Source organism: Geospiza fortis, unplaced genomic scaffold, assembly GCF_000277835.1.
Source record: "Geospiza fortis unplaced genomic scaffold, GeoFor_1.0 scaffold2, whole genome shotgun sequence".
NCBI classification, from domain to species: domain Eukaryota; kingdom Metazoa; phylum Chordata; class Aves; order Passeriformes; family Thraupidae; genus Geospiza; species Geospiza fortis.
In genome coordinates, this window is record NW_005054366.1 from 3,847,001 (window position 1) to 3,867,803 (window position 20,803).

At 39.3% G+C, this 20,803-nt stretch overlaps 1 protein-coding gene across 1 annotated transcript in view; it reads left to right on the plus strand.

The window, feature by feature from the left end:
• The window catches only part of IQGAP1 (IQ motif containing GTPase activating protein 1), a 55,961-nt gene that overhangs the window by 16,520 nt on the left and 18,638 nt on the right, over nt 1–20,803 (plus strand). Inside the window, exons 3-22 of the mRNA XM_031059683.1 lie at nt 124–280; nt 654–731; nt 2,416–2,492; nt 3,888–3,955; nt 5,018–5,131; nt 5,525–5,703; nt 6,335–6,425; nt 6,932–7,095; nt 8,107–8,191; nt 9,250–9,413; nt 9,780–9,940; nt 10,469–10,593; nt 13,742–13,905; nt 16,561–16,651; nt 17,639–17,800; nt 18,168–18,310; nt 18,663–18,833; nt 19,904–19,987; nt 20,086–20,157; nt 20,250–20,319. Coding sequence (XP_030915543.1) covers nt 124–280; nt 654–731; nt 2,416–2,492; nt 3,888–3,955; nt 5,018–5,131; nt 5,525–5,703; nt 6,335–6,425; nt 6,932–7,095; nt 8,107–8,191; nt 9,250–9,413; nt 9,780–9,940; nt 10,469–10,593; nt 13,742–13,905; nt 16,561–16,651; nt 17,639–17,800; nt 18,168–18,310; nt 18,663–18,833; nt 19,904–19,987; nt 20,086–20,157; nt 20,250–20,319 — 2,420 coding nt within the window. The remainder of the gene's footprint in view (nt 1–123; nt 281–653; nt 732–2,415; nt 2,493–3,887; nt 3,956–5,017; nt 5,132–5,524; nt 5,704–6,334; nt 6,426–6,931; nt 7,096–8,106; nt 8,192–9,249; nt 9,414–9,779; nt 9,941–10,468; nt 10,594–13,741; nt 13,906–16,560; nt 16,652–17,638; nt 17,801–18,167; nt 18,311–18,662; nt 18,834–19,903; nt 19,988–20,085; nt 20,158–20,249; nt 20,320–20,803) is intronic.

Here is a 20,803-nt window from a genome sequence, read left to right on the forward strand (position 1 = left end):
GCTAAGTGAATAGTATGCTTGAGTATGACAGCAGCAGCAGCATGAGACTTGTTTGGCATGGGATTGTGTTCACAAATTCAAAATGTATTAATATGACCAACTTTGTTGTTTTTGCACTTCCAGATGGATGGAGGCTTGTTTGAATGAGGAGCTTCCTGCCACAACAGAGCTGGAAGAAGGATTGAGAAATGGAGTCTACTTGGCAAAACTTGGAAACTTTTTCTCCCCTAAAGTGGTTTCTGTGAAGAAGATCTATGACAGGGAACAGACTAGGTATAAGGTGAGTGCTGTTGACCATGGATACTTCTTTAGGTAGACATCTAAAATGGGAATATGTACGCATGGAAATACTGTGAGAAAATAAGCGTAAAGTTAATTTGTATTAGTCTTACCTGAGAAACTCTGCCTTCATTCTAGAACAATGGTTAAATTAGAGGGTGGGTGGACTCTTAGCTTTATATCTAAGCTTGCACTTAGGTAAAATAACTTCTTGTAAACGGTCAATATAAGTGTTTATAGAAGACTTCAGACTTCTTTCCTGCTAAAGTGCTGTTTTCACTATCTGTGTTAATGAAACTCATTGCTGTTCTTGGCAGCTGTGATATTTTGTTTCTAAGTGCCCTCCCTCTTGTTTCTGCCGATTTTTATTTCAGGCAACTGGTCTCCACTTCCGACACACAGATAATGTGATCCAGTGGCTGAATGCCATGTCTGAGATTGGTCTCCCCAAGGTAACTTCTGTCTTGTACATATGAATAAATAAATAATCTCAGAAAAGCTTTGTGTTCTGTGGAAGCATTTACTGTTACAAAAAAAATCAGCACACTTACTCGAGTTAATTCTTAAATTTCTAGATTTGTGTCCCTATAGAAACTCTCTCCTAAAACTTGCTGAAAGATTTCATTCTGCTACATGTGTGAGAATGACTAGGAGCAAAATAATTTATCCCTGTGTACCATATCCCTGATATTACTTATCTTGCATAATATCTGCAATATGTCATTCTTGCCATGCATTCTTTTGAGCAGTATGCAGGCGACAGTTTGATTGTGAAAGTTTTTTTAGAAATCAATGCTAAATGTAGCAGCACAGCAGAAAATACTATGTTCTCTGTTTCTTCAGACTTTCCTGTTAAATTTTCACGTCAAGTTGAAAATGTTCCTGATGTGGCTTAATCAAGTATAAATGATTGACTCGACTAGAGAAATGGCCAGATAAAGTTTCAGAGCTAATAAACACAGTTGCCTGAAAATGTATGGAACTGTGGTAGCATTGGGCTGATAGTCAAGTTTTTTTGTAGCCATGTTATGCATAGTCTCACCAAAACTGGCATTGTGTAGTTTAAGTTGATGCATGTATTCTTTGCATATGTACTTGCAAATTAAACACTTTGGTTTTGGCAAAGATTTTTAAATAACTTGTGATTTACTAGTTGAGCTTTCCTGGGATCTATGATGATCTTACAGAAACACATTTGGTATTAGAAAATACTGAAATATGCTGTTAGGGTGGTTAGGTGAAAAGAAATGAGGGTTTTAGACAGAGAGGCATTAAGTGTCAGGTATGAGGTAAGATTTTTCAGATGCATTAGGCTTTGGGTGGAAGTAAATGTGTGAGAAGATGTTGAAGAAACTAGGTTGGAGTTCAGTACATTTACATGAGATTCTGGTGCTTTAAGTATTTTACCATGCAGAGCAACCAGGGAACTGATGCTGTGGAATTAAGGGTCATTCAGTTGCTCTTGCCTTTACAGAAAGAGCAGTGCTATTTTGTTCTCATAGGCAACAGCAAGGAACCTTCAAATAGCTGGAAAATAACATACTTTATTATGTTACAATAAATCAGGACTTCTGAAATAGTTGAAGTGTCATTTGTTAAACTTTGAAGGCTTTGTGTTTGAAAGCTTTTGGGTCCAGCTAACTGAAAATATAGTATGCAGAGCACCTCAGTGCTGGTCTGGGTTGCCAGAAAATTCTGGAAAACTGAGTGCTGGTCTGGGTTTCCAGTTTCCCTGTGAAACTGTCTCTCCTCTTGTTTCTCAACCACATTTAATCCAAACAAAATTCTGTTTTCTCTCTTCTCCTGTAAGTCTTTTTTTTCATCCTTTGGCTTTCACTGAAGTCCTTGCTACTACCTCATGACCCAGTCAGTATCTTGGTGTACACACAAAAGAAAGGTTCTACCCATTCACATATGTAGAACTTGGCAGGAAAAGGGCAGCTCTGATTTGGGTATTGGAAACAAAAGGAAGCATTGACACTTCATTAGGAGAAACATTGGTCCAGGGCGCAGAGAAGCTTGAAGAGTTGTGTTCCATGAGCTGTTTCTCTAGTGTAATGTGGAAGAATTGAGCTGATGTGATTTGGCTGCATAGAGTGAATATAATTCAGACTGCTACTTTTGTTTTATCTTTAGATATTCTACCCAGAAACAACAGATATCTATGATCGCAAGAACATGCCACGCTGTATCTATTGTATTCATGCACTCAGGTAAGGAATACTAGACAGAAATCTGATTGCTTCTGAAATCTTTCTGCAAAGCTGAAAGGTGACAGGAGAGAGAGCTGAACTGAAGGCTGGATGAGGGCAAATCTTCTAGCAGAACAGTCTCATCAGGTCAACAAAGATCCATTAAGCCAATATTTTGCCTAGGACAGTGGCCAAATCAGATTCTGAAGGAAAAAAGCCAGTCAAGTATGTTGAGATTACTACCTTTTCATTCTGATTCCCACCCTCTCTGTTGTCTGAGGCAGAGCTAGACATTGTTTAACCAAGAAGATGGTAAGGCACTGGCACAGATTACCCAGAGAAGCTTTGGCTGTCCCATACCTGGAAGTGTTCAAGGCCAGATTGGATGGGGCTTGGAGCAACCTGGGATAGTGGAAGGTGTCCCTGCCTGTGGCAGTGGGATGAGTTGAAAGTAGATGATCTTTAAGGTCCCTTCCAACCCAAGCCTTTCTGTGATTCTGTGATCTGTGTTGAGCTAGCATGACAGGTAGAAAGTAGGAGTCGGTTTTCTTTTCCCAGACCCATGTTTCTGCAGCTGTATGGGTTCATCCCTCCTTTGTAGCGATTCCATTTCTCATCAGGCCGCAGGTGAAAACATTAACCCCATTTTAGTGAGCCAAATCAGCCTAGTGAATACTTCGCTATTAGAGGTGCCCCACCTGCAGTCCTGTGTCCAGTTCTGGGCTCTCCAGCATTAGAGAGACGCAAACAAGCTGGAGAGAGTTGAAGGAAAGGTCACTAAGATGCTTAATGGACCAGAGGATCTCTCCTATCAGGACAGGCTGAGATAGTTGGGACTATACAGCTTATATAACATGTAGTGCCATGGGAATCTCAACAATGTGTGCAGCTATCTGAAGGGAGGATGCAAAGGAGAAGCCAGGCTCTTCTCAGTGATGTCCCATGACTTGATAAGAGGCAAATGGCATAATCTGAACCACAGGAGAGTCCCTCTTAACATCAGGAAATTTATCTGTGAGATTCTGCTTCATTTATCTGTGAGATTGACCAAAGAGTGGCACAGGTTGCTCTGAAATGTGAGGTCTCCACTGTTTTGATCCTCAAAAGCCATCTGAAATGATCCTGGGGAACTTGATCCTATGTGACCTGGTTTGAAAAGGGAGCTTGAACAAGACAAACTTGAGAGTGCCCTTCTAGCCTCAACCATTCTGTTATTCTGTGAAGACTTCATAGTGGTGGGCCAGTTACGTTCCACTAAGGGGGGAAGAGAAGAGTCAGCTCACTCTCTTGGTGATTATGAGCTATTTATTATATTGGCTTACCTCTCCTTGAATCTGTATCTCCTAAAACTGTATCATTGCCAGAACCACAAGGAAAAATGCCTAGTTCTAATTATTTGCTTCTTTTATTTTCTAGCCTGTACCTTTTTAAACTGGGTCTTGCCCCTCAGATTCAGGATTTGTATGGCAAGGTAGACTTCACAGGTAAAAAAACCCCAGCACTTATGTATGCTGCCTTCATCTCATACCCTTCTAGATCAGTTATTGAACGCTTGTTTAAGTCAATTAAGGGATTGTTGCTGTTGATATACTTAATGTAAATAAAATTATAAATTAATGGCTGTGAGGAGTTTTAGTAATTTAAGAAAAAGAACTTCATTTGCCAGCTTCTGAGACAGGCAGTTAGACAGTCACTGGTTCATTTATTGTACTGTAAATATTTATTTCACAAATAACAATGTCTTAATTCTCTTTGTCACTGTTGTAAGATGCTTAAGCCTTGCATCCATCTCCTTGGGAGAGTTTTCAGTTTGGAACTTAGTACATGGTTCTGACCTCCTGTGACAGTTTAGAGGTGCCATCAGCTGAAGAAGTGTTTGACAGCTGATCTGCTGCAGGAGATGCCAGCACAAAGTTGTGTGTCCACACACCTCCTCAAAGTTTCACTTCCTTAATTTTGTGAAAGTGTCACATTCTCTGTTTTGCATTAGTGAGGCTCTTGCCTGAGGGCATGCATCTGGTTTAAAAGGTGTATAAACTTTATTTCCCTGTAAATTGGTTGTTAATTATACTTATAAAATGCTAAACTCTTAACTGTCTTTTAGAGTTGTATGATATTTAGCAACCGTATGTGTTGACACACTGCATTCGCTTCTCTCAGTGTAGCCTGTTTGTGGGGAAAAAGAAAATCTTAAACTACTGCCTGTGTGTTTTCCTGACCTGTTGGCAACCACAGTTGAGGTACCTCAGTATGGAGTCGGTTTCCAGCTCCTCACGAGAGTTCTTGCATTGTTTTCTAATAAGAAAAACTACAGAATACTTCTGTACAAGTTTCTGGGAGAAATGTAGATTTTAGGACAGTGTGCAAAATGTCTTAGCATTTTCATTTATTTTGTTTCACTTACTGAGTTACATTCAAAGTATTATTTAAATAATAATTGTCATCTATTGTAGCTGTCCTATTTTTTTTTAACAGCAGTTAGTACAACAGTGCTAATGGATTGTTAATGATAATGCCATGTAACACTAATTTAACATATGTTTCAGAGGAGGAAATCAGTAATATGAGGCTTGAACTGGAGAAGTATGGCATTCAGATGCCTGCCTTCAGCAAGATTGGAGGAATTCTTGCAAATGAGCTTTCTGTGGATGAAGCTGCATGTAAGGAAAAATGGCATTTTGTTTGCTTATTCAAATCAGCAGATCATTTAAGTGTTGGTTTTAGTGCTGCAAGTTTTAAGGCTAGTACAGTCTTTCTGATAGGCCTTTTTGAAAACTGGGAAGATGTTTTTATTCTTTCCCTTGTGTATTTTTCTTTTTCCTGGAGCATGATGATTTGACTACTTAAAATATTGTAATTAGAAATTAGGCTGCTATTTTTTTTCAAAACACAAAGCCATAATGAAATGAGAGATACTTTGATAATTCTTTTGCTTTCCAGTTAATTTTCAGATGATTTTTCTGCTCTTTTCAAATAAGGGATTCTGGATTTCTTGATTTTTAACAGTGCTGTTTTATTTGGAACTAACTGGCAGACTGTGGCCTGTTTTTCAGTGCATGCTGCTGTCATTGCCATTAATGAAGCAATTGACCATCAGGTTCCAGCTGACACTCTTACAGCAATGAAGAACCCTAATGCTATGCTAATAAATCTGGATGATCAACTGGAATCCACTTACCAAGCCACACTCTACAGAGCAAAGCAAGACAAGATGGACAATGCTAAAAATAGGGTAGCTCAGTTCTTTCAAAGCATTTGCATGCGTTGCTATGTTGTTGCTGAATGTGTGTTAAGGTCATGTGTATGTGGTCTTAGGTGGATTTACTCCTCCTGGCATTCTGTTATGTTCCCCAGTAACCTATCTTCTTGCAGAAAACAGGCAAGAGTTAACTGTGTTAGTCTGTTTAGCTGTCTGAAATACGGGCCACATAGATACAGAATTCCTGTCAGCGTTTTTAAGTTGGGAATGCATCCTTCTGTTTTCACAGATATGTTTTTCTAACAATGAAATGATGAGCAAAACTGACTGATTCTGGAAGTGGTCCATGTTGCTTTAGAACTCTGTATAACACATGCCTAACTCTGTGTACTGCTTTCTGTGTTCTGGAGCTCTACTGTGTGTTCAGTAGAGCCATTAGATTGAAATAAGATGGTTCTAAGCTGTCTGTATCAGAGTTTGGCTATAGTTACTCCAAATGTATTTATGTCTAGGGCTTCTTTTTGCATGTGTAGAGGTAGTGTATGTATGGCTTGTCACAGCTCTATATGGGTCAACATTTACCCTTCCTGACCTTTTCAGTTAGAAGGTCTGTAAGGGAGAAGGAAGCTGTAGAAACCCTGATTAGTTTTTATTTCATCTTCAGATTGCCTCAGAAAGTCCAGATAGAGAGAGAGATGTGTATGAAGAACTTCTGACTCAGGCTGAGATTCAGGGAAACATCAATAAAGTGAACAGTAAGTGTAATGTTATACTAATAGTCTTAATTAAAAGAATACTTCAAAATGATACCTGTGCTCCTCTTTTTCTGTAATACTGACAAAATTTCAAGGCAGCTCCCTTGTTTTTGTGGGTTGTTTTAGTGGTGGGGTGTTTTGGTTTTCTTCAGTTATATGATTTTGTTGTTGTTAGCTGGTTTTGGTCTTGTTTTGTTTTTTTTTTTTAGTCATTATTAGTACATAGTTGTAAGCTTAATTCACTACGACTTCTGTTACCCTTCCTTTTGGAAATGGATTGTCCATGTTGCTGAGCCCTTCAATTCTTCATCCTGAATAGTGCATGCCATTTAATAGCCTGTTTTTCAGGCTAATAATTCATAATTGACTTCATAATTGATTCTGGAAGTGTTCCTTTTGGATTACATACCTCACTTGCTGTCTATCAGGTCTAAGAGTATTTCCTTCTGAGTGGTAGGTTGTGTAAACCATGGCGCTTTCTCAAGACTCTGTTTTACTGTTGCTAGCACATGCAGCCATATCAAAGATTGACCTGGCTTTGGAACAAGGAGATGCATTAGCACTGTATGAAGCTTTGGCAACACCAGCCCTGGGACTTCGAGGATTGCTGCAAGAAAATTGTGACTGGTATTTCAAGCAGTTCTTGAGTGATAGACAACAGAAACAGGAGGTATGGAAAAGTATAGATTACCCTGGTCTGTGAGGTTTTCCCTGCCTTTCACGATACAACTGTGTACTAATCACTTGGTATATACCTTCATTACGGTTTAGTGTTGTATAGAAAAAGTCAGTGTTAAGAGATGGAAGCATTGAGTAAGCCTATTATTTAGGCTTTATCTCTGCTTGTGAAAGGCCAGTATAATGTTTGTATGTAGGTGTAGATATAATAGACCAAACCTTAAACTGCCAACTTGTGTGTGTATAGAACTATTAAAATTTAAGGTGTGTCCTCCCTCATTTTGCTATTGTCAGTGCCCAAATAATGTGAATATGTGTGTTTTATAAACACCTATCAGATAAGCCTGAACTACTTTCACTGTGGAGAATACTATCATAGACTGCTTGAAGGCATGGTGCTTAGGGACATGGTTTAGTGGTGGATTTGGCACTATCAGGTGTGCGGTTGGACTCAACGCTCCTAAGGGTCTTTTGCAGCTTCAATGATTCTGTGATGCTACCCAAGTTATTAAAGTCCTCCTACTTCTTTTCTATTTGTATTTGTGTAGTATCATAATAGTCCAAGAAGCGTGTATGTATAAGCCAAAGCTGCATGTTCTTCATTTTGATGTTCTGCTAACTCTATAGTTGCTCAGAGGTAAAACGCAACATTACTTAATGGACTGTTTCATGCCAAACTGCACAATTGCTAGTCTCACACCAGCACGCAGCTCGTGTATAGGGAGCCTTTTCCCTCAAAGTTGTGCCTTTTGTCTTAAGTATGTTATCACTTTGGAAGCAATCTTGCCTTTCATTGCTATGTCCATGGGACTGCAGTTCTGATATAAAAAAGATCAGGTTGTACACATACAATCTTTCAGCACCTGAACTGAGAATCTGGTGAGTAATTTCTGATTTCCTTATGTATATTCTTTGTGGTTTAAGTTCAAGTGGAGTATTTTTATTGAGGTAATTGAAATTAACTTGGCATTGTTTCACCCTTACAGTTTCTGTTTTTCTTTAGGCTGGCCTTACAGGTCCTCTGCAGAAGGAAGAGTTGCAGTTGGGAGTGGATACTGCTAACAGGGCAGCACAACAGTACCAGCAAAGTAAGGATCAGCAGAAATTATTGTAGGAAAGTCACTGTGGATGTGATCAAGAAAATGAGGCAGCACAATATTTGGGTCTGTTGTGAATGGTCATTGTGAATGTTCTTTAAGTACTTTACAGCTGCTAAGAACATGAAAGAGAGTTGGTTACCCTAATTATTTGCAATGTCTTTTATCTGGCTCTTAAAACGTGGCTGGAGATAACAGCATTAAAACATTAATTTTAATTAAGAAACATTGAAATTTTGCATCCATCTTAAATAACCTCTTTTTATAGAATACTTTTATGAATTTTTATGCTGTGGATCTGTGAAGAAAATCTGGATTGCTCCAAGAGATGTGAAAGATAGGTTTATCTGCTGATCATTCACACTGAGCTGTAGAACCATTACTGTTTCCAAATATCAGGTAGCAAATAAAATGCCGATAATTTGCTGATTGTTTTTTGATAGATGCTTCTGAGACCACACAGAGCTCTCTTACTGTCCAGGAGCAATTTACTCTGTGAGCAGTAGAAAGGAGAGTAACAGAGATTGGAGGAGAGAGGATTTAGAATACAAGAGGAAAATAGTGAATGCTGAATTAAGTAGGCAGCTACCTTTGAAGTACCTTATTTGTTAGGCATGGAAGTCCACATTTGTTTACCTTTTTGTGGTGTTTTAAGTTAGCCAGCACGTACCCACTATGGAGTGCCTGTGTTACTGCCTTGAGCAGGATAGAGGTAGAAAGGAAGAGAAAATCTGTGTGATTCACCCATCCAAAAATTTGCAGTGAGGCTTCTTACTATCAGAATACTGAAATGGTAAAACAGTCCCTTGATAACTAGACAAAAAGGTGAACTAGTATTAAATATGAACATTGTGTGTTTTAATGGTCTTCAGTAATGGAAGGCTAGCTAACTAGCGTAGGGGGTGTATGGATCTGAGAGTTTGGCTCTTTCCCTGCAGTTTGGGTATCACTCTTTCTCTAGTTAAGTATTTGAGTAAAATGAAAGTGCTGTTATTATGGGAGTCTCAGCTGTCTGCCTTCCTCATTTTTTATGCTCTTTGAATTTCTAGAACTGGCAGCAGTAGCCAAAATTAATTCAGCAATTCGAATGGGTGATGCTGAGAAGACTGTGGCAGAAATGATGAATCCAGAGGCCCAGTTACCAGAGGTTTATACATTTGCTGCAGATCTTTACCAAAGGGAGCTGGTCACCTTACAGCAACAGAGCCCGGAAGTAAGTATCACCTTCTCTGGTATTTCTGAAAGTTGGCATGGGTCGCTGGGTCTACCTTGTCTGTTTTCCTAAATGCGTTCTCTGGAACAAACCTGTCTTGAGTCTTCACAGAACTGCTTTGGTGTTCAGTCTGTTCTGATGTGGTTTAATCCTTTAATCTTGATCTGGTTGGCCTTGTAAGACTTTACCTCAGTCTCTTACTTAGTGATCTAGCTTTGTTTATGATACTCACCTTTCTACTTTGTTGTCTTAAAGGATGTCTCTTTGCCTTGTTACATGTCTCTCCTGACAGCTACTCCATTGTTCTCTGTGTGCAGCAATAGTTTGTATAGAGTGAATAGAATTAATTTGTCGTCCTCTTTGCAGGGTCACCTCACCCATCCAGAACTATCTGTTGCTGTAGAGATGCTGTCTTCTGTGGCCCTGATTAACAGGGCTTTGGATTCAGGGGATATGAACACAGTGTGGAAACAACTGAGCAGTCCTGTCACAGGCCTTACAAACATTGAGGATGAGAACTCGCAGAGGTGAGTAATTCAAGGAATTGTAGCTGTCCTTGATGGTGCATCTGTTCTGTGGCTTCATGAATTTTCTATTCCTTCTCTTAAGTTTTCCATGATTTCTACATTATTTGTTACAGTTATGGATTTAATCTCTGCTATCTCTTGCATCTTGTTTTTGCGATTACTGTTTCTTATTGGTCTGATTCCTGTGCTGTCTTTCAGTGCTTTCTCATGGATTTCACATTAAAATCATGCTGTAATACCATTAGGTTGTCACTAGTACTTATGCCAGCTCACCCATTTTCTTTGTCCTGGACTCTTACTCAGCGTTTCAGTGCTGTTTTCTGTTTGGCAATTTTGTCTGAACCTACTTCACATTTGTGCTGATATCCTTCACACACACACAAGCATTTCTCTTTCTCCCCATTTTCAGTTTCAACTCCCATGTTACCTCTCTCACTTAGTGTGCAGTTCTCAGTGCTGGGTTGTGTGCTCCCTGAGCAGCTTGTTGCAATGTCATGTTTACTGGATTTGGGTTTTGTTTTCTGACAGATACATTGATGATTTGGTGAAGCTGAAAGCTGAAAGAAGTGCAGAAGGAAATGAATTTATCACATGGAATGATATCCAATCATGTGTTGATCATGTGAATAAAGTTGTGCATGAAGAACATGAAAGTAGGTTTTTCTGTTCAATTCATGGTAGACTGATTGTAGCTTATAAGAAGTTCTAAAATTAGGTGTCAATCCAAAAAGTTATTGATTGACTTGTAGTTGTGTTATGCATTAGATATCTAGGAAGATCTTGGTTGTGAACAAGACTTGGTGTTCTGTAATATGAAAGTCTTGATTGCAGGACTTTTTGTTGATGGAGAGATCAGGCAGTCTGTTGTGTTTGTGGTAATGACGTCAGTATTTCAAAGCTGTTTATTAATACTTCCAGTGTAAATTTCAACCCTTTTTGGATTGGAAATGCATTGTCTGGTGTCAGCGTCTAGGATTAGTCTAGAATCTTCTCATTTTGCTTCAATCCCCCAATTTTAAGCTAGTATTACCAAAATCTCTCAATTAGTTGTAGCCTTGTCTTGGAGTGCTCCATCCTTCTTCCTAATTTGCTGCGTTCAGTAGAATATATTTTTCTTGAAGTCTTATCCTTTCATTTGATGCCTACTTTTTCCCTGGTCAGGTTTTCCTCTTCTTTCTTTTATTCTTTTTTTTTTTTTTTTTAATCTGCATTGGTCTTTTTAACCTTCCCAGTATTTCATTCCCTGGTTTAGCTCTGTAATCAGAAGATGTGCAAAAACTCTCTGAAGCTGCAAGTGTCTAACACAGATCACTGGTGATACTCCTGCTCCCTGGGTGCAGGGACACTGATATTTGAGCTCTCACAGTGACCATGCTTCTGAAGTTAATCCTTCAACTCTCCTATGCGTCTTACGCCCTGCAGTCGCACTGCTCAGTGTTTCCCTAGATGGCTTATTGACCTGGAGCATGGAAGCCTGTTTTTGCATTCATATAAAAGGTGTGCTCGAGGAATCACCACTAATGCATTGCACTCACAGGCATTTAGTCAGTAGTCCCATATTGAAGAGAAAGGAAGAGGTGTAGTATATACATACATATACAGTGTGAGGTTCAACGGGACTTGGAGCAGCCTGGTCTGTAGTCTTCTTGGCCTAGTGGAAGGTGTGCCTTGCCCGTGGCAAGGGGCCTTGGAGCTAGGTGATCTTTAATGTCCCTTGCAACCCAAACCACTCTATGCAGCAAGTGTGAGTACTGAAAATTATATACTCATGAAGGAAAAAAATTACTGTTGCAAGCTGAAAATGGTGAATGAGTGTTAATATAATTTCTATGCTTCTAGCCCTGCAAGTTTTTTACTTTCTATTTCTCAGTAGTATTTATGTTAATAATGGTCTTTTAGCAGTGATAAAAGACTGGGTCTGAGTGTAATTATGAAAACTTCATCAGTAAAGAAAACTGGAGTAATTCTTCTTGCGCTAAGACAGTATTAGTTGACGTAAAATCCAGAGTGGAGATAGAGGAGTCCTTGAAAATAGTACAGTTGAAAAAACTTATTCTTCAGTAGACCCTCGTGATGTTCTATTTCGTATGGTTTAATTTTGTTTTTTTTTTTTCTTGTTTTCATTAAGGGTTCTTAATTTTTGTTTATGACCAATACCGAAAACCTCCTGGGTTTGACACTAATTTTGAAGCTATATTTGTAATATTTATAATTTTATAATATTTAGTATCTCAGCAAGGCTTGGAGCTTTGCATCATAAAGCGGGAGAGATTTGTCACAAGTGGGGAGGTGATGATAAAGTTTATGTTATACACTGAGACAAGCTGGTGTCTTCTGCCACTCCTTGTTCTGTACTTGGTGTGTTGTGTTTCGCCTTGCAAAGCTTATACGCTAGAGAGGGTTAGCTTTTAAATCAAAAGCTTGCTATCTTGGTTAACTTCTTTTCTGCTTCTCCAGATAGACACTGTGTTTCCTATTTGGGTCACAAAAGTAGATTTGTTAAAACCACACAATCGGGGTGCCGCACTGGGGGTGCACTCACCGGTGCTAGTTTTATAATATCTTTTCTGTGTAAGAGGTTACGGTGGAATTCTAAAAGTCTGTGTAGTCCCAACATCCTGTTTCTTTTAACACTCCTTGTCCTGTAAGAAAAGCTGCAAAAAGTCCTATAATGACGTAAATTGTTCTCCTGGGGAATTTACTAATTCTTTGGTCTGCTTCGTATATGCCCTTATACAAAGATACGTTTATCTTCTCTCTATGAATAACTTAAATTAGTCAGAGAAGGTCCTCAAGCTTTGTGGTTGTATATAAATATATGTGTGTGTATGTGTGTATTTTTTTTCTGTGTGCTTTCTTAAGTTATCATATCTGTTTTTTGGTAGAAACCAGGCCATTGTTTTAGTGATGCAGTTCTTGCAATGTCCTCAGCATATATTTTTCCCTAATCTCTACTCTATCCAAATGTAATCTCTTCCCCAAGATGTTCTACTTTTTTTATGAACTTCTGTTTTGTGAGTCTTGTGTTGAAGAGTCACAGTCTTTGAATACAACCAAAATTGGAGATTCCCACACTGATCTCCTTTCTTTTATCTAAAAGAGTTCTTTGTTCTGCACTGAACCAAACCATGGCTGGATCCCTCTTTAAGTAGAGAATTGAATCGGATGAACTCTGAGTTTCATCTCAACCTGAGTTATTTCATGATTTTCAGGATCAGTTGCTATAGATGTAGATTCTGTTTGCATTTAGCTAACTGTAAGGTCTTTATTTTGCTGAACAGTAAATTTTACTGTACTTGAATAGCATCCACTTCTCTGATAGCACAACTGATACTACATATGTCCTTAATAAAAGAGTTTTCTAAAATATAAGGTTACTGTATTTTTAAATGGTATTCCATGCAGGGCCTTAGTTTCATGTGAAGATTTCTTTCTAGAGAAGCCATAACCTTGGAATATTGTGAACTCTGGCCATTTGGGCTTTCTAGAAGCTCTGAGCTGGGTGTCTGAGGATTCAGTTTTGTCCCTGCATGTGGTCTCCCTGAGCTGCTTTTTTTTTTCCTTTGAAACTTTGTTTTTTTGATTACAGCGCTCAAGAATTACGACTACTTTGGAGGGGAGAAATAGCTTTGGTTTCTTTGCTAGTAAAGAATGTTTTCTGTTGAAAAAATACTGTGGTTCTGAGCTGTTACTTGATTTAGGAAGGACTAACTGCGCTTTTCTTCTGAAGCAATGCTTGTGATTATTGTTAACCAAGAATGGAACCTTGTCTTTCTCCTCCCCCTTTGCATTCCTCCCTAGGGATTTTGGCAATTGGTCTTATTAATGAAGCTCTGGACGAAGGGGACACCAAGAAGACTCTTCAAGCCTTACAGACTCCTGCAGCAAAATTGGAGGGTGTCGCCCCAAAGGTAGCACAGCATTACCAAGATACACTACTTCGAGCCAAGAGAGAGAAAGCGCAGGTGAGTGCAGTTAAATGCACCTCTTGAAAGACCTTTGCATTAGTGTTACTGTAATGTTACTGGTCTTGAAAGTCCGGAATCAAAATTGGCAATGGAGAAGTGGGCGTTCTGCATACCTTCAACCGATCTTAACGAATCAGAAAGAAATTTCAGCTAGCAGTGTGAATCTGTGAACTGTGGAGATGGGTATAAGGATATTAAGTGCACATGGTGGCTTGCTATAGCTAAACTCGGGTCCCAAGTGAGATACGTATCTTTTTTGTGAAAAATAATATTCATTATCTGTTTTTGTGAGGAGACCATGTTCATTCCAGGAGTACTGAACTTCTGCTTGCAAGTTTTCTGCAAGCTTAAGTACTTTATTCTAATGTTCTGTGTTAAATGTACTCTTAGGTATAGTTACATATATGGCAAAAAAGAAAGTTTCTGGAAGTGGAAAAATCTATAAAGTGATAAATTAGAAAAAAGACATGAAAGAACATACCTGCTACCAGCAAAATATATATGCTGTTGTTCACCTGATGACACTTCCATAGCTTATGACTTTTTTGAGCAGAAGTTGTCGTTAGCCAAGGACTTCTACCTACTTGTACATAGTTGCAGTTTTCACTAATTGAAAGGTGAAGATGAAGAGAGGAAGAGCAAGTTTCATCTTACACCTTTCATCAAGGTATAAGAAAGGATGACGAGTGCACGTGTGTGTATGCAAGTGATTTTTGGGTAGTAGGGAGGGGACACTGATTTTTTTTTTCCCGTATCTATTTACAGAGAGGTAGCAGATGTCTGCTTTCAGTGACTTAAGAGTGTTTTGTTTTCTTTTTTCTGCTGTGGAGCTCATTGCTCAAGTAGCAATGTACAATTTTGTATAGAGGCTAAGGTCTAGATTGTGTTGAACATTTTGACTAAAGGTAAACCAGTGTGATGACAATAGAAAACTGTATGCAATTCTAATGAAAATCATTAAGCACCTTTCCCAAGGATCTTGACAGGGTTAATGTTCCTCAGGATCCATTTTGTGCTGAAGCATTTCCTCTCGCTGAGTCAGAACGAAACAATGAAATCTTTTTATCCTGTACTTAAACTTGTGCCAGACTGTGCTGGTAGCTTCTGGGTTGGTATGAAATTACCTTATTTAGACATAAGATAAATAAAGGGCTTCTCCCAGCAGCATGGGAATAATTCCAGAAATAGAAAGATCATATTATACAGTAACAATGTGGGGAAAATAAGCACAATCTGAAGTCAACTGTTATGAACTAGTGATTTCTGTACCTTGGGGCTGAGAAGGATTCATGTTCACCTGAAGATGTTGATCAGTTGCTTACTTGATTGGGGAGTGCTGTGTCATGCTTGTTTCTGATGTGATGAGGTGAGAGAAAAAAACAGTAGACGCCATAGTATGTTACACTGTGTGTATCTTGCAGAAAGCCTTGCAGCAGTAAAACTGCAGAGAAGCATAACATGATTTTGACTTCTGTGGATAGATAGTACAGTAGAGTTACAGTGATGATTCTCCCCCACATCCTGGACAGGAATTTTGCTGTTGCTGGTACTCTTGTGGGACTGTCTGGCTTTCAGATGAAATCTGCCTGTGACGGTCATGTTAAGCTCTTGAATGAAGTCTCATTTAGCCAGTTAGTTTCAGATCTGCCAAAACAGTGGTTAAAATATGGAAAGCACATAAGGAAATGTTCATTTTAAGTCTGGCCTTAAAGCCCTTGAATGTTGTAAATAGTGGTTCTTTTGTGCACTGTGATTATTATTATTCCCTTCCAGAACTAAAGGTTTCCTGTGTTCTGTTTGTATGAGAAAAGTTGTCAGAGGGATGGTAGTTGCATCTTAGCATTTCTTTTGGTAGTTACCTACAGGAAGGACCAGTGGGTGGAGAGAAGCTTATGCTTGGCAACTGCTGGGTCATTGTTCTCTATGTATATTTTGGGACTTGCAAGACACTTGTCCCTTTCCTCTTCTCAAATTTCTGCATGTAACATTAGCTCATTTGGCTAGATTTCCCAGCCAAAATACAGGATACTGTGTGATCACTGCTCCTTGACAGGCAATCTGTTAAAATAAAGATTTAAAACCTGGCTTTGACTGCTGTGTGTGTACACCCATCCACAACACATACAAGACTTTTTGCTTTGTTAGTTTGTACAGGTTTGTGAAGTTCTGTGGGCAGGGAAATGAACAGCCTGATGTGACGTTAGTTACCCAAAGGTTTATTAGTTTCTGCACACATATGTGCATCAGCAGCTCTCTGTAGTCCTTCTGTTGAAGGACTAACTTCCTGGAAAATCATATACTCTTAGCTAGTATGGCTTTAGGACTAGCTGGTACTAAGTCCCTGGCCTTCTGTTTGCTCATCTTATTAGAGTGATTCTTGCTGATAGAATTTCTTGTTTGTTCTGTTTCCTGAGAGTTTCTTTTGTCCGGAGAAAGTGTTGAGTTTGGTAACGTCATAGTAGTCTCTGTCAGTCACAAATCCACGTGATGTCCTTGTGCTGGAGTTAGTTACGAAGACTGAAATACTTCTTTTTCCCTCTATTATGGAAAACTACTCTATTGGCTGTTTCTGAATATAGGTTATCTTACTTGGCAAAAATAGTGATACTTTTCTCCTGATATTATATATTTTTCTTGTTGTATTCTCTTCAGGACACACAGGATGAAACAGCTGTACTTTGGCTAGATGAAATTCAGGATGGGATTCATAAGGCTAACAAGGACACGGAGGAGTCCCAGAGATGTAAGTATTATCGCACAGTATTGCAATTAATCCCCACTACCAGCCAAATACCAGTTATTTAAGGAAAAGTTGGGGGCTAGAAATGTCATATACATGTGGCAAAGGAAACCAGAAGAGCCTACAGGCTTCTGGTGCAGGTGTGGTTTTTTGAGGAGTGAATGTCAGATTCTTCAAATACTAAATTTCTTCTGTTGTGGGAGGATATGCATTTTTTTCTAGTTTTGCATGTGACCATTAGACTACGTTACCTTGTTGGACAAATCTTTTTCAAATTGTTTGTCTTTCGTGACTAATTGTGTGTGTCTGTGGGTTATTGGTTAGAAGTGAGAGTGTTCATATGCACTATTGAAATGATGTTTTCTGGTGAGCATTACCTTTTATGTGTGTGAGGTACTGTTGTCTTGTCTTAGTTCTCTTAGGTATTACCAGACAAACACTCACATGTTTTTCGGATACAAAGAGTACTACGTCAGTGATACTCACCTTTGCTCCTTAATGCAGTTGGCAAGTGGACTGGTCTGCCCATTATTGCATCCCAGTCTTTATAATGATTTTGTTTCTGTCTGCGGAAACAATTAAGTAATTACTGCTCTGGTTGTTGAAAAGGCCTCTTTTGAGTTGTGACTGGCTCTGCCAGAAGAAACTGTGTTAACTGAAACAGACATCAGAGGAGAGCTGTAACTGTGTGTGTTGAAAAGTTCTGGTGGTAAATCAGCCCCGTACTGGGACTTTGGGCACACCGTTACACGCTGTCAGGTGCAGTTCCACACATGGTTGGATACTCTGTACTGAAGAGGCCTCTATACTGCAAGTTGTCTAGTTGGTTTTTTATTTATGTTTCATGTTTATGTACACTTTAAATTTGCATATCTTACATACAACCCAGCTGTGAGGGTGTGTTCATGTTGCCTTGCTCTGTTCTGCCATTCTGTGCTTGCTGTGAGCTACTGAGCCCCTGCGCTAACTTGCTTTCTGGTTTTATCCAAGTCTCCTTAGGAATTCTAGCCATTAATGAAGCAGTAGATCATGGTGACGTTAGCCAGACCCTGAGTGCCTTGCGTTCACCTGATGTTGGGCTGTACGGAGTCACTCCAGAATGTGCTGAGACGTACCAGCAAGAATTGTCAGAAGTTAAGAAAAGGGCAGCAGGTACACCTTAAGTAGCTAACTATTAGTGAAATAAATGCAAGATTATTGTACATGGAATTGGAACTAGAGGTAAAAAAGCCCCTGGGAAAAAATCCTGTGTTGTAGATAGCAGCTGTGGATGCTTTGTGAAATAAGGTGTTTTTTTAAAAAAAAAAAAGAATATGAATAGTATAATGTTCTCCACTTACACAATGTGTTGTGTTTAGGTAGCTCTCATATGAGGTCATTAGGGACTCAGAAACATTCCTTTCCTTGTTTGGAGAAAGAATAATCTGTAAAGGAAATTTCTTGGTTGTAAAATTTGTGTGTGTGAAAGGTAAGACACTTGTCAGTGTTTCAGACTTCTAATTGCAGCTTCTGCTCATAGGGGGCAATGGCAGCGAGTGGGTGAAACACTGGGTGAGAGGAGGCTATCATTATTATCATAACCTGCGGACCAAAGAGGGAGGATGGGATGAACCAGCAGAATTTGTGCAAAATGACACTCAGCTGTCACGGGAAGAGATACAGGTAGAGTAATAGATTAACACATGCTCCTTCTCTCAAAAGTTGACGTTCTCACCATTCCCACCCTTAATGCAGCTCTAAGATAGAATGCTTCAATGCCATAGTCATGTTAACACGCTTAGTAACTCATATGATTTGCTAGGCATCTTCAGATTGTGTGTGTCACAATTCCTTGTCCTATTTCATGAAAATTTATGCTGTCACTAAGAGAGTACGGGACCATGATGTCCTTGTTTTTTGAAAGACAACTTTGGAGTTTCTTGTAAGCACAGTGTGGAAAGCTGATGTAACATCCTTTTTCTTGTATTTCCATTTTCTTTTTCTGGCTTCTCTTCCTATCATAACATTAAATTAGAGCACCATATCTGGAGTCACTGCAGCATACAACCGAGAACAGTTGTGGCTTGCAAATGAGAACCTGATTATGAAACTTCAGGCTTGCTGTCGAGGGTATCTTGTTCGCCAGGAATTCAACTCAAGAATGAATTTTTTGAAGAAGCAAGTCCCAGCAATCACTTGCATTCAGGTAGTGATACCCTTTAATTCTGTTTGGAGCTTGTACTCTGCTGTTGTTTTCTGTACACAAGCTTATTAACAGCTTTTGTTCAATTCAAGTAGTTACAGCACACAATTGTCTTTGCCTCATATTGTAACTTATCTAAAAACATTTCCTTCTCCAGTGAGTTTTGGTATATTATTTGCTTTTAGGTGTCATATGTAATCAATCCAGTAATCACATGGAATTGGAGAGAGAAAAAGTTACTTGAGGAAGCTTTAACAGTTATTTTTTTACACGTTTCAATGTTTCGGGAGTAAGGAAATATGAAGTGTGTTGTATGTGTTGATGGTGATAGTACCATGAGATGCATTGCTGCTGTGATTCGTCATGAATTAAAGAGAAACAACATGGTCTTCAGTATTCTTGCTTCTCTTCAAATTTTCCAGGGATTTGGAGGATAGTTGGATAATTCAGCATGAAATTGGGTGCATTTACAGGACAGCCACAAAAAATTCTTCTGTGATGTTGTAACTGAATTATGTGCAAATGCAACAGTTGCTTTGCACCCTATTACCATTTTATTATTTCAGCAGTATATATCCAATTGTTTCTGCCTAAGTAGCAGATACTCTGCCTGTACATGTAATAAAACCTCCACACTCACTCCCAGCTCATTTAAATAACACACTCTCCCTTTAAGTGTAGTCCAACCCCTTGCCTGACTTCTCTTCCCAAGTGTGAATGGCAGTGGGTCTGCTGGGAAAGCTTAAACGGTTACACCATTGTTCTCAGCAGCAGCAGCAGCAACTAACACATGATCCTCGTGTAGAACAGTTTCTGTCAACTTGACTGTTTCACTGTATCCTTGACCCCTAATTGTGCTTCAGAAGGCCCAGGCTCTTAATGGTGTAATTTCAAGTTTCTCATGATTACATTTGGAAAATAGTTAATGCTTAACACAGTATCTCTTGATAAGACAAGCATGTCTCCTTCATGTTTCATTTAGCCAAAAGGGCAGTTGGAAGCTGAGGAACCCAAATTGTAATTACTTCTGTTCGATTAGAAAAGTAAAGTGAATGTGCCTGTTTTGTTTTCAGTCTCAATGGCGTGGCTACAAGCAAAGGAAGGCATATCAAACCCGTTTGGATTACCTACGCGCGCAAAAGGACCAAGTAGTAAAGGTAGTGCAGGTTCTCTGGTTACTGTTTTGGTAAGCCTTTGGGATAGTGAACTTCATAGATAAGTTTTCGATCTGAGTGTTTTGGTTACCCTTCAATAGATTCAGTCAATGACCAGGATGTATCAAGCCAGAAGACGTTACAGAGATCGTCTGCAGTATTTCAGAAACCACGTAAGGGGCTATCTTGTTAAATATATTCTGTACCTGACTTTGGTAGTCTTTCCAGAATGAAGTCAAGTGCTTTTTTGTTTCTTAAATCCTAGATAAATGATGTCGTAAAAATTCAAGCCTTTATTCGAGCAAACAAAGCCCGAGAAGACTACAAAACCCTCAGTAAGTATTGCCAAGAGGATAAAACTGCTGTGGCTCGAATCTCTGTTTGTGAAGGATCATAGATTCATAGAAGAGATTCCCCAACTCTCTCTGCCTGTCTCCATAGGAGAGATGCTTTAGCCCCTGATCATCTTTGTAGCCCTCCTCTGGACTCGGTCCTGCAGCTCCACATCCTTCTTACTATATTGGGGGCCCCAGAGCTGAACACAGAACTTCAGGTGGGGTCTCATTAGAGTAGAGTAGAGGAAGAGAATCACCTGCCTTGACCTCCTGACCACACTGCTTTTGATGCAGCCCAGGATGCAGTTGGCTTTCTGTGCTGCAAGTGCACATTGCTGGGTCACGTCAAGCTTCCTGTCAACCAATATGATATTGGCTGTGTGATCTATAACATCCAGACAGTTTTGAGGAGCAGTCGGGATGAAGTTGATAGGGAAGTGCAGGGTGTAGGTAGTTCTTGAGGCTGAAGGAGAAGTCGATTCTA